The sequence below is a fragment of the Pleurodeles waltl genome, chromosome 5, assembly GCF_031143425.1.
Source record: "Pleurodeles waltl isolate 20211129_DDA chromosome 5, aPleWal1.hap1.20221129, whole genome shotgun sequence".
Lineage (NCBI taxonomy): Eukaryota > Metazoa > Chordata > Amphibia > Caudata > Salamandridae > Pleurodeles > Pleurodeles waltl.
In genome coordinates this window covers 1,648,882,095-1,648,896,546 of record NC_090444.1, presented here as the reverse complement: position 1 = coordinate 1,648,896,546, position 14,452 = coordinate 1,648,882,095, and the positions used below count along the sequence as shown (strand labels likewise).

Below are 14,452 nucleotides of genomic sequence, written 5' to 3'. Positions count from 1 at the left end.
AACTGTATCATAAGCAATGATACGGCCTGGCGGTGTTTTGCTGGTGGACACTGCTGCTGGCAGCAGCGCCGTGTCCCGTCTCCAGCTGGAGGACACCCTGCAAGCAGTTAAGTCGGTTCTTGGAAAGGAGAGAGGGGTGGGGGGTGTTATGTGCGTGTGTGGCGACGTGTGTGTGGGGGGGTGTCTGTTTATGACTGCATGCATGCGAGTGTGAGTCGCACTGAACGAGTGCGTGAATGCCTGCATGTGAGTGTACGTGTATGTTGTGTGTTGTGAATGCATGTGTGCGGCAAAGTATGGTGGTGTGTGTCGCGGTGTGTGGGTATGTATGTGTGCATGCGTGGGTGGATGTGGGAATGAGTGTGTGTATGTGTGTGCATGTGTGGTTGCGGAAATGTGCAGGGGGCAGGAGGGGGATGGTGGGGGAGGAGTCTGGGGAGGGTCAAGGAGACCCCTATCAGTGCCAGGGAAGGAATTCCCTGGCAATGATAGTGCCTACCGCCATGGTTTTCATGACGGTAAGATTGCCACGAAAACCATGGTGGTAGGCGGGGTCATTATCCCATGGGTGGGACAGTGACGGCCGCCTGGTTTGAGACTGAAGTCTCCAGCCCGGCGGCTGTTACCGCCCTGGCAGGCGGAGTGGCACATTGGTGGTTTGGCTTGAGCCAAACCGCCAATGTCATAATTTGGAAAGGTACCACCAGCCTGTTGGCAGTACCTTTCCCCAAATTAACGCCGACCGCCAGGGTCGTAATGAGGGTCTAAGTGTCCATTAAAAGGACACACTTCAGAACTCAGCCATAAAAACCTCAACATTACTCCCCGAAAAATAATAAATCATTGTCAGCATCAATCTTCAAGTGACTCCATCAATTAATGCCTATTCTGGCTCGCAATTAGACTTCAAATTTGCTAGCTAACCACTTGCATACTGTTTACTTTTTTCAGGTAACAGGCACCGTGGTGAGAAGGTCTGCTTCTTTTTTAAGCTCTCTGTACCTCCCTCCACTTCAGAGCACAAGAGACCCCTATCACTTCGCTTTCAACCACAGGCACTTCAAAGTCTACCTCAACCGTTTAGGGATGTAAGTTTTTAACTAAAGGTTTGGGAGATATATTTGTAAAATTAAAAAAGCATGGGCATGTCATTCCACACAGATCCCGGGCTGTTTACCTTTCTTGAATAAATTGTTAATAAAACAATTGCCAAAGGTAAGGATCAGCAGATTTAAGTAATTCTGTGGCTGCAGCATTTATTGCATATTTATGTCTATCACAAATGGATAAAAATAATGCTAACAGAGAATGTGCAGCCTAATTTGCATTTCTGCCACATAATTTAGATAATCTTCCTGCATAATTTGTTACTCAATCTTAGTGTCCTTGACAATGTGAAAACTCAGAAGAGTCCTTTGGGGCTGGCATTAAGATGGTGAAGTCCGTATTTCACAGGCAACCATGAAATATCTCCCATGTCATCCATTTCATAGATCCCAGTGAAATATGTTTTTTTTATTACTGCATCTTGTCCAATAAAAGAAAAAAACATGTACAATATAAAAATACACATGTCACACTGCACTGGAGAACAAACACAGATGTTTCACAAGATATTAGGTTACGTAAAACTATAAAGTCAGATCATTAGTGGAGAGTTACCTGTGACAAACCCACCTGTTGCAACATGATGAACATCTATGAACCTCCTTCTCCAGTTGACGCAGTAATGGCTTCATAGACTAGTGTGGGGCTCCTTATCTGTAACAGCAGATGACGTCACATTGGAATTGCAACTTGTGAAATAGGGGTAAGAATGCAACCTTTCGCAATTGATAAAATATTGAAGTCCACAACGAAATATAATTTATGAAGGAGCATCCAACATGTTACCTGTAAAATAACTTGCAGAAAGTAAAAAATACATATTCACATCTTTCACTGCAATGACAAAACTAATATAAACATATATAAGACATTGATGTTAAAAGTAAACTTACCAAGGAATGTTGATCTTGGTACACTCACTAAATACTTTGTTCTGATCAAATATTGTAAAGCAACATACCTCTGAGGATGGCGTTAGAAAGCGTAGGCGTACGATTTTTAAGTCTGACTTTACAGGCAGCTTTAGAAAAATACACCATAAAATATAAGGGCGTTTGTTCAGCTATTTCTATTCATCACACTTTGCTTATGTCCACCACAGCACAGAGAATAGACCATTGGGTCAACCTACTTGAGTCACTGATCTTCTTCTGTTTGACTGATGGCATTTTTCCTATGCTTAATGTGGTCATTCACAAAGAAAGTAATCTAAAGGGCTTGTGAGAAAAGTTTGTTAATGATTCATGTGTTATTTTAGTCATGCAGGGACCAATCAGTTCCCTGTACAAGGGTACTGTGCCACTCACTTGCCTGTACTATATTATTATTGTTTTAAAATCATCCTAATCTAGCTGCCTGTGTATGAACATGCTTGCATGTGTTCACATGCATGGGTGGTTACCTTCAAATGTGTTTTGCACTTTTTACAAAAACAATTTGAAGATTGCGTGGAGCGCAGCTTTGACAGCAATAGAAATGGCCGACCTTCAGAGCTCTGCTACTGGTGGCATCGTAATGCCTTAATCCAGTGCATTTTGGGTCACAGGTATGTTGGGTATCCTGTCAGAGGGGACAAGAAAAGACTGAACCAGATGCCCACCATGACACAACAAGTGTGGGCCTACCTTTTGCTTCACAGCCTACAATGATCACCATCTATGGGAGTCACAGGGTGTTTGGCACCAGGGACCCTGGGAACCACCAGCGCCTTACAGCATCACGCTTTCCGGGTTGCTGCTGTGGGGTGACACAACCCACCCAGGGCTGTTTGACTGCTGCTGTTACTGAATCCACTAATGTTGATGAAAGCCACCCTTACCACGTCCCTCTGAGTGCTGACACCACCAAATAATGAGGTCCGTTCACCTTGCTCTCTTTACAAGGCCAAAACCACTCACATTTGTATCCTGCTTACCAAAACCTCTTCCTGAACTCCACACTGGTCCTGACAAGAGAAACCAGAGCCTGCAAACGGCAGACATCTTGGACTGGACAGGCAGCAGAGGAAGAACAAATTTGGGCAAAGTTGCCTCTCCTGCCTGGTATACATTATCATCATCACCGCCTAAGGCGATGCTGACATCTAGTGACAGATTAGAGGTATTATATCGACGACATTCTTTATAACATATGCCCCTCTCAATTACAAGATTACACTGACCTCTACATTGTCTACTGCCGCGGTTTTACATATTTCCGAATATTGAATGGGACCCATATTAGTGCCATTTAAATTCTAATCATAAAAATGTTGAAGGGCAAGGCGTCTAAACACCTCTCTTTCTCAGAGGCAATAACAGGTTTCAAAATGAAAAGCTGTCAGACATCCCTAGGACCAGTCATGGCATTGATAACACTGGCCCCCCTGCAGGAGTGAACTTAAAGGCATTAGAGCTTCAATACAAACAGTAGAAACCTCATCTGCAGAAAGAATTCGGGAGCTTAAGTCGATGCGTGTGTGAATCTGTCACTCCTCAAGTCCAACTTAGTAAATCAGTGAAATGTACTAAGCTTCTGAAACAAAGATTGACGAGACAGCAGACTGGGGCACAGACGAATGGTACTCACAAAAATAGGTGACAGATCTAGAAGACAGGAGTGGGAGAGACAATGTTCGTTTATATGGCTTTCCTGAATCTGAAGAAGGAAAGACAAATAGGCTTCTTGGTGACCCTCCTACCTCAGCTACTAGAAATCAACTTTTGCCAGCCACTTGAATTTCAAAGTGCTCACAAACTTCGATCAAGAAGAAACTTGTACAATAACTGTCGAGAGGACTCATTAGGTGCCTTTTCTGTCATCACTGCTTATTCTCCAAAAATACCACAATCATGGCCCCTATGCCTACAAAGACTCCAGAATGTCTCTTATCACTGGCTTTTCCTATTAAACTAGTGTACTTTTAAAAAACATTCATGCCCTTCATCCAGCGTTTAAGCAAAGGGGCATTAAGTATGGCCTTCTGGACCCAGTACTGTACATTGTAATGAACCCAAGACAGACTATTTTCTGACCCACATTAGCACTCTTCCTTGAATTCATAGCTGTATGATTGGGAACAGCTTCAGCAGAACACAAACACAGCAGAAATAGAAATCTCATTGGAAGTAGAGGTCTCCCAACTCCATAAGTCAAATTGATCTGGCCCTACGGATGGGAACTTATACTTACTGACTGAAAGTAATATAAACTTAATACATTGCGGACCCATCAGGCTGAAAAAAGTCTTACAACTCAAGAAGCACCACTACGATCAGGGAGAAAAAGGCAGCGACTTCTTGCTCTATTGCTAAAGCAAAGATAAGCTAAATCAACCATAACGGTTATCCACAATAAATGTGATACCTTACTCAGTTAGCCTTGGGTCTTCCCTAGGGCTTTTGCCACTTTCTACTCTTGGATGGATGACTCCACTGGAAGTTCATTTTAAGAGCAGCATCCACTCTACTCTACATTATACTTGTCACAAGCTCCGATGGACGATTCGACTGAAAGATCATTTTATGAGCAGATTCCACAACTTCAGCTGGATTTACAGGTGAAGATTTTTATGGAAATTTTGGATGCAGAGATTGCTGTAGCAATTAAATTGATGCCTACAAGGAAAGCCCCCGGAGAAGATGGCTTCAAGTAGAATACTACAGGATCACCACCAAATACATGGTCTCATTCTTGTGAAAGGTTTTCAGGAACGCCAAGCAATCAGAAGGTTTGCACACAGAATTTAACACAATTTCGGTCTCCTTGATCCCTTGATGTAAATATTCTAGCTGAAGTTTTGGCCTAAAGACTGAAGAAAGTTATACCCTTCTTAAATTCCTGCCACCAAAGATATTTTTTGCAGTTGTAATGGTCACCTGTGGCTGCAAACGTCTGCAGATCCTCATTAGTGAATCAGTGTATGATCTGTCAATCTGTGCCTTGGTTTTAAGACTAGAGCTTAAGGAAGGTATTTTAAATGACCACTATTAAACTTTTGTTTGCTGCAATAAAATCCTAATGAGGTGCTAATATAGCACCGCCTATTCTCGTACTGAACATAGGGTGGGATTAAACCACGGGTAATGACATAGGCAAAGAGATTAGGGAAATAATGACAAGTTACTCATAAAATCAAATTCAAGGTAAAGTTGCAGGGACAGGGATTGGGTGGAGAAATGAAAGAAGAAAGAATTGACAATGAAAATGGATGAAGTGAGGAAGGAAACAATAGCCAAATTTTAAGAAGTGGAAAAACACCATTCCCATATTTTCTCACTGAGCAAAAAATATTTGACTCTGATAAATATTGAGTTTTACAATTTTTGAAAACAACATTGGAAACTGACACAGATAAACATATGAAACAAACCTGAACAAATCCAGGTGTCCGAGCAAGAGCTGCACAAGTCTGCTCTAATTTATTTAGCAAAAAGGAGAGTGCTACAACATTTATCAGTGCACCACTGCAACAATTATCTGATCGATAATTCATTCAAACCCACTTCTTGTGAAGATAATGGCTTACCTTCGTCCCTCATCAAAGCTGTATCTGAGGATGCTATCTTACTGCTATTTACCATTATGAATGCCTCCATCACTGAAGGCATTTTACCAGAAGCTCACAAGACAGGCCAGATCCTCCCACTCCTAAAGAAATCTACACCTCATGGGCACCCTGGAGTCCCAAATGGGATTCACCGGCAATGTCCTTCACTAGTTCTCCTCCTACCTTTCCAGCCACAGCAGTTTGTTCACATAGGCATCTCCAGGCCACAAGAGAGCACTATCCCCAGTGGGTCCCATATTGTCTCTTCTCATCTTCTACTTTTATAATGAGCCGGTGGCCTACTCACAGATAACAGCATCAGCGTTCACCAATTTGCCAAAGATGCACTACTCTGCTTGAAAATCTCATCTGCTTCAGACATCCAATGCCTCAAAACATCAAATGTACATATCCAGTGCCTACCTGAAGCTCAACCCAACCAAGACAGGATTCTGGGTACTTGCCAAGAACACCAAGCAAGAAACAGTATTGTTAGACTTGTCAGCCTTAGGGTCATCTTTTCCTATACTTTTTGCTTCACCCCTCCTATTTATGCTGATATCAGTTGCATTGGTTTTAGGACTCTGCACTTTCTACCACAGCTAACCACTGATAAGTTCTTGGGCACTCTCCCTAAAACATGGCAGAATTGGCGTATACCAAATTGGCATATTTAATTTAATTATTTAAGTATCTAGTAGAGTATCTAGAGTGTACCCAGGGCCTGTAAATTAAATGCTACTGGTGGGCCTCCAGCACTAATTGTGCCACCTGCTTAAATACCCTTTCAAACATATCTCAGGCCTGCCATTGCAGCGTGTGTATGCAGTTTTCAAACTGCCATTTTGACCTGGTAAAATAAACCTTTTGTCAGGCCCAAATCTTTTTTTTTTTTAAATACATATAAGCCACCCCTAGGGTAGGCTGTGAGCAGCCCAGAGGACAGGGTGCAGTGTATTTAAAAAGTAGGACATTAATTTTTATGTTTTACATGTCTAGATTCATTTTTCACGACTGCAAGGCCTACCTCTCCCAAGGATAGCATTGGGGTTAGCTAATTACATGTAATTAGGTGTAACTTCCAATTGGAAGCAGGTGTATAAGTCAGGTTTGGTGTCTAAAGAAAGAATTGTCATTAGTAGCCCTCTTTAATGAATTCTGAACATGTCACTTTTGGAAAGATGCCATTTTCTTGTCCCAACCATTTGGCGTCTGCTGCCTGTATCGTGGATCACATGACTAGGTGTAGTTGGCAGTTGAACTTTCTGTATTGCTCCCAGACAGTGAGACAAAGGGGAGCTAGTTGTTGGCAGGATGGGCCACTCTGAGTTAAGGAAACAGAGGTGCTGTCACATATCAAACATCACAAAGGCCTCCCTGAGCACTCTCACAAGGGGGTGTAAGACTTGTCTGTTGTGACTCCAATCTGGCGCCAAGGCAGGAAGATAAGAAATTCCAAGCACCTCCGGGGAATGGGGGGGGCGGGGCCGAATCTGCTGGAAGCTTCTACCACTTCAAAGTGGGCACCAGATATAAATCTTGAACCTTAGACACAAACTCTTCAGTATTCTTCTGGACCTGTGGACTCTGACAAGAAAAAGGAGTGCTTTGCTGCTGAAAGGACTGCTACTCTGCTAAACTGCTACTCTGAAGCACAGCTGCTCTGCTGTGCTATCCAGCTGCCCTCTTGCTAGGTTAAGAAGGTCAGACCTGCATCCCTAAATGCAAGACCCCCAGAGTGACTTCAAGGGGTAGTTAGTTGACCTCCTGATCAGAAGCTTCAGGGACATAATTTTCCAACAACCTTGAACAAAGCACCTGGACCCTGCCATCTGTGAGTACTACCCTGCCACCCCAGTCCTGAACCTGTGTAAGCGAGCCTGAAGGTATTCTGTCAGGCAATCTTTGGAGCCAATCGAAACAATGCATCTCCTCTACTACACAGTGCAACCCTGAGCAGAACTAATGCATCGCTGCACGGACTTTCCAAGTGCAAGGACTTCACATCGCTGTCACAGCTTCATCAGAACTGTAGCTGCGCAATGCATCCCCAGTGCAGGCTCTTGCATCGTAAGCCGCTTGTCAAAGGCAGTCTCAAGGCAGGAGCATCGCAAGCCCTGCAGCTTCTTCAGAACTAGCCATTCAGCAACACATCCTCAATGCAGGGCTTCACATCGCAAGCCCCCCGTCAATGACCTCCTAGACAATGATGCAGGACCTTGCATCGCAGCTTCACAACTCCTCCAAACCAACACTGCACAATGCATCTCCAACCTGGACTTCGCATCACCTCGGCTGTGCAATGCATCCTCAACATGGGACATGAAACTCTTTGCAGCCAGGAATAAAGGTAATCTTGTTCAGCGGACCTAACGGGGTCCATGTAGCCGGCCTGCGTTCCATAATGTTCAGCCTGAATTGGTGACTTTGCCCCAGTCTAGCGTGATGATATGTCCACAGTTGGATCTTTATGCTTTTTGGTGCTATTTTCACTTAAATCTTTAAACTTCAATATCTCTGATTCTGCTTATCCTTTTTTTTATCAGTTTGATCTTGAAATATTTATTACGCATTTCCAAATTGTGGGATATTCCCTGCGATGTGTTTCACTGTATTACTGTTTGAAGTGCTGCATAACTACTTTACACATTGCCTCTAAGCCAGTGGTTTCCAACCTGTGGTCCGGGGACCACTGGGGGTCCGCAAAGCCCCCTCAGGGGGTACGTGACTGCGTAGAAAATGTAATAATATTAACAGATTAGGTCTCCAGCTTTAAGTAATGACTAGTTGGGGGGTCCTTGGATTCCAATAAATTCACTGGTGGTCCCCGGGTTCGAGTACTGATAAAGTGGGGGTCTAAAGAAATCAAAATGTTGGGAACCATTGCTCTAGAGAGATACACCTTTTGGAAATTACATTGAGTGTTCAATGGGATTTTGAGGGGTCTATAAAAGTTTGAAATCTACTGTAACCATTGAAGGACACTTTCAAAGAGTAGGTTTCAAACTTTCCAAAAGACTCCCTTTTCAGTAATTAAGCCTTCCCACCAAACGGCATAACAAAGCTATGTCTTACATCGACAAGCAAACTAGGTATCATGTAGCCCTGAGAACTTTGCATTTTATGGCTCCATGGACTTTCTATTAAAGAATACTCCAAATCTGGATCTGGAGAGGTGTTCACTGCTGAGTTGATGAATGCAGCTAAGGTTACGAAAGGAAGCATTAGACTGTAACAAATTGTCTGATGTAGAGTGCACTGGTACCAATGGGACAGCTGGACAATATTGTTCAATGTGTAAATAAATAAAACTTGGGATACAGCCATACATAAGTAGATTTTCCATGGCATAAACATTAACATTGTACCTTTAAAGAATGTGGATGCTGTGTCTTCATTTTCAAGTGACTCGTTCATGTTGTTACTCAGCTCCCTTTTTTTGTGCAGTTATGGCTCAAAGTTGGCTGATGTTCCTGTCTTCATCCAGACATCTCCACTTGTATTCTAAAATGAAAGAGTCAAAAATGACTAATGTTTTGCATCTAGTAATCTAAAAATACAGCTCATGTCCTAGTTCATGACAATATAGATTTAAAAATCATGAAAATAAGTGACAAAAAAAACTAAACTTGCCCGACCAGTCATCATGTTAATTAAGTAATACATAGCGTTTTCAATGATTCGGATGCTGCTTGAGTTTAGGGGTGACTTGATGAACAGCAATCCTAATTCTTCAAGCTTTACACACATGAACAATACATACACCGCCACGTTTAGCTCAAAGCCTGCATTTCCTATCCTCTTTATTTAGGAAGTCACACTCAGCATCCAGACTGCAGACAAGCCTGAGATAGAAACAACTGCATTCATTTACATCCTATATGAATTCACTTGTCCGCAGTAGGAGTTGGTGGCATGGTCCCATCCCGCCATGGCTGGTCAACCTTCAGCCATGCACAGCAAGCTCTCGTGGCAGAGACTAGACTGCAGCAAGGCCCGGTTCCCAACCTGCCATAATCCTGTGTGGCTTTTGGCCATGCATAGGAGTTGTGTACTGACATTTTTAAAATTTATTTCTGGATTTGTGAATCATGTACCGGATTGGCAAATCCTGAGGCCCCAGGAGGGTCCAGGAATTGCTAATACTGACATAGAATTTGTAAATCCCATGATTAATATTTTAATATGTATTTTATTATATTGGGGTCCCTTTCACTCTCTCCCCCACCCGGCGAATGGGCCCGGGAATCAGGTTAGATTTACCCTGCTCCCTTAACTATGGCCTTTTTCCCCAACACAGTGCTACAGACACCACATTGGGAAATGGTGGCTGCAGCAAATATTTTTCTGTGATTGCCAGCCAATCAGAATACAACAGATTCATGAATCCTCAATCAGATTCATAAACCCACGAGTGATGAAAGAGATAGCTGCTTAGTTCAATGGTGTGCCTTATTGTTTTTTAACTGGATTCAAGAATCCTCCATACAATCATGAATCCACAGAGGAGCCACAAATGAATAGCACAGATGTCTCTAAAATTTTAACTCTAGATGCCTATACGGGAGCACTTTAAAAACTAATTTCTCAAAAACAGCTGAGCGAATTTACTTAAAATGAAACTAAGCAGAGGTATTCCCTTTAATAAAACTCTGAATACATACCAAGTTTGTGTAATTCCGGTCAGCCATTTTTATCTGTATTGAGGTACAAAGAATCCTAGAGAAGGTAGAATGGAAAATAGCACTTTTAAGGCCATGTCCCTATTTTTAGGTTCTTGCTTGAGGGATCTGCACAAAACTTGCAATGAATAAGACATAGTAAATGTATTTTGTTTTGAAAAGTTGTGTGCAGATTCATGAAACAAAGCCAAAGTTATTAAGAAAACAGGAACTGGCTTTCAGTAAAAACTCTGACTTAACCGTAACTACAGAGACACTATAACTGCTTCAGCAATATATACATGATACATAACTGTGTAATATGGTCCAATAATGCCATCGAGGGGTTATGGCAATATTATAAGCCAAGAGGCCTAAGTGGAGTACTATATACATATTACATAATTTACTCATTATTTATACATGTTTATTTGGAGGAGTTGGCTTGAAAGAGCTGGTTTCTTCTGCTAAAAATTAGCACTAATTGAAATTAGAATATGTAGGTTATGTTTCAGGCGAAAATTCTCATGGGCAAGAAGCACTCAAACATGGTAGGCACGAGGACTGCCTGCGGCCGCTTACCTGCTGGAATGGACTAGGACATTGGTGGCACAGACAGGCCTGGCTAAGCGGCCCTCTTGCTGCGTGGTGGTGAATAGGTAGAAGATTGACCAGGGCCCCCGCGAGACATTGAATATTCACAGCGGGCCTCCATGCAGCGCGAGACCTGCCACTACTCAGAGGCTGAAACAGCATTCATGTGAGGGCGTCACCCAGGGTGGTGCACCACTGAACTGACACCACTGAACTGCCTGAGGTGGGTAGTGGGATATAACACTGTCACAGAGGGCACTGCCTACATACTGCAATGTATAAGCCACAGACCCTGAGAACCAAAAACATGCTGCCTCATTATCTCAACCTGGTGTCAAAATTATCTGGCCCCATTTAACCTGTTATAAGGGCTGCTGGCTGGGGAGGCACAATGCCGGGTGTGATTAATAACAGCTACAGGCACCATTACTCATTACATTTATGTCTGGTGTACACACCAGGCCACTCCTCTCACTGCGTGCCACCGCCCCCATGGTGAGAGACTGTGCGCAGGGCTGTGAGGTGCCATTGCCTACCCCACTGAACAACCCAGTGTAGGCGAGCTTCACAGACTGCACTTGGACGTCCGCTGCGGATCGGGCAATATTGGACACTGTGGGCAAGGCTGACAAGTCGCAGTCCAAGATGCACTCTGACAAGTGGAAACCTCCTCAACCGCGCAATGAGGCTGCGGTTGTGACTGCATTGTGACTTTTGCATTTTAATTATATTAACTGGGTATATTATACACCAGCTTGGCTATATCAATATGGCCTGCACGATGACTCCTGCTATCCACGCTGCGATGTCGAAGATGCTGGATTTGCGCATCTGGTGTGGTTCTGTCCTGGTGTGCAGCGTAACTGGCTTCCAATATTTCAAGAGCTGCAGGTGATCACTGGGGATGTGGTGTCCAGCTCTCAGTTATTGGCCCTCCAGGGATATGACAGGGATGTCCCAAAGGTCTGGTAGAGACTGGTGGTCCTGGAACTCCTGTTGGCATGGCAGAGAATAGCGATGCGCTGGATGAGAGGCCCTCTTCCCACTTGCAACCATGGCACACCAGCATAGCATATTGCAATACCCAATATGATGCTTATCACGGTCTCATGCCACCTTGTAGTTGCCCGCAAGATATATGGCGACCATACTAAATGTACGTGGCACATACAAGAAATGCCAAAAGCGTGGGTAGGGAGATGAGTAGTCTCACGTAATTGATGGCATGAGATGACCCCATACGCTGACCTGCTAATGGGGTGTTATTGCGCTGTCTGTCTGTAATGTTATATCCCAATTTGTGTACAGAGAGTATGATGGACCCCAAGTGGGCGGTGGATGGGAAAACATGTATTTGCATTGGACAGCTCTACCATTGTTCCTGTGTGTATACTTCTGCACTATGTACCCCACCTGATTTATTGTCATGTTCCCCAAAGAACTGTATCGACTGAATGTGAATTCTATGCACCTCTCCTGTGCTGGACAGGTCATTTTATACTGTCTCGTTATGCAACAAAATGAAAATCAAGTTAAAAAAATTATAGATTTACACATTCACCACATAAATTGCAGCTTTCATAACAAAGGTTGCTTCTAGCTTAAATGCATTAAAATAATACTGTCAGAGGATAAGTTGTATGATTTGTCTTTTTGGTCGCATAATTTAGGTAACGCTGCCACATAATTTGGTTCTCCAAGCTGCATAATCCTAAATTCTTCAAATTTGTTTGCAGGCTCTCACTATGATGATGAAACCCAAATGTCTTGGCGGACTATGAAATATTTCCCACATTTAAGTGTTCACTGTGAAATGTGGGGTTTATTCCACTGTATTTTGTGCAACAACAGCACCCAACTATTAATTCACCTCAATATTCTGGGCTGTATTTTGTAATGAATTACATGTGGAAGTCCATCTGTCCACTAGTTATCAACCCCAGACAGATGATTGAATCAATGTGAACAGTGTCTAAGACATCAGCATTGTTGCAAGAAGAGGACTGGAGTAACATGTTGTGGTTAGTAGAAGTAACACACATTATACATTCATCATAGGAATGCCACTCTACTTTTTTATGTATGGATATCAGCCTTAAATATTGCCAATCAACTTACATTTTCTGGTCACTGCCCTTAGCACAAGCACAATTAAACTCCAGGAAATTCAAAGATCAGCACAGGAACTGTTAACGCTGAACTTTAATAATGATTATTCATGTATTCTGAGTGTTGAATTTGCATAGCAAATGAATTAACTTAGAGAAAAATATCGCACGCATTTGAAGGTGCGCCCACCTGAGTGGCCACCACTGTTCACGAAGTGAACTTATCAATAGCTTATTAAGATTAAATGTTGAGCTTATGTTTGATTAATGTAGTAATATGTAATATGCGTTATGTTGTAGCTTTATTAATCGTAGGCCTTAACTTAGTGAGGTCTTGGCCTAGTTGCACGGCCTCATGACAAGCTGCATTTCTTAATCGACTTATAAAATGGCTGTTTAGAGAATTAAATTGCGATTTTCCACTGTGCTGACCAAGTGCTCATAGCTAAAAGTCTTTCCCATGAGAACTGCTTGCTAGAAGATGAAGTACTAGCTAGGATACTTTGTATAATGTAATGTGTGTAAGACTGACCTACGCAGGAGAAGACAATGGATGCACTGACTGGAGTATAAGCTGCAACAATATTGATATCTGACAAGCCAAGCGATGGGAACAGGTGACGAGGAGCCAATCATCGGTATGTGAATCATATGCTAGTAGAAGTGTAGATTTGGGGTTTTGTTTTCATTGGACTAACTGCAAACATGTGATTTTTTTAACCAATAGGGACATGGGAAATAGTCTTGGGAAATCTAACTTAGCCGGACTGCAATAAGAGGACATTTGCCATTTTTTGCCCATTTTTCCTGAGAAGAGGTGCGCTGGACCTCATTTCTTAAAGAGACTTTGGTTTTTCTGAACCCTGATGCCAAACCTGATGCCTTGCTGACCGAACTGATGTCCTACTGATGAAGACCGTCACAGCTTGCCGAACCATATGGAGGACAGGTATAAAGACTATGGTACTGATTGTTACGTCTATTTGCTTTTGTTTCTAGGTACCAGCCACTAATTTTGATAGAGCCATAGTCAGATGTTTTTCCAAATTTGTGTTGACTAAATTGTTTTGCATGAAGTCCAAACATGCTATTCTAATCTGATGTTAGGTAGGGTTCCCTTTGATTATGCTTGCTACCGGTAATAACAGGTAATGTCTTTTCTTTGCTGAATCTAAATGCATGTTATTAGTTTGAGCAGTTATTCTTGCTATTAATTTATACTGTAACCTTAGAATGTGTTGTGGCTCAAGCTTTGATTAGACTGCAATTCTTTCACCGCTTTGGTCAGCCAGCATTGTTTTTGTATGTTTATCATTTGATTTTGAGACTAAGTTATGTGACATTAGCATTGTTAAAATAGGGAAATAAACATTCTAACTTTTACATAAAGGTGTGGTTATTCATGGCCGCAAGTTCATGGTGTGTGGAAATTGCTGACTCCTATTGATTATTAA

At 42.5% G+C, this 14,452-nt stretch overlaps 1 protein-coding gene across 2 annotated transcripts in view; it reads right to left on the bottom strand.

The window, feature by feature from the left end:
- The window catches only part of KCNS3 (potassium voltage-gated channel modifier subfamily S member 3), a 323,313-nt gene that overhangs the window by 65,918 nt on the left and 242,943 nt on the right, over window positions 1–14,452 (bottom strand). For both annotated transcript variants that reach the window (XM_069235978.1, XM_069235979.1), the window contains exons 3-4: window positions 9,004–9,139; window positions 1,678–1,761 (exon numbers count right to left, since the gene is read on the bottom strand). In XM_069235978.1, coding sequence (XP_069092079.1) covers window positions 1,678–1,698 — 21 coding nt within the window. In that variant the 5' untranslated portion in view covers window positions 1,699–1,761; window positions 9,004–9,139. The remainder of the gene's footprint in view (window positions 1–1,677; window positions 1,762–9,003; window positions 9,140–14,452) is intronic.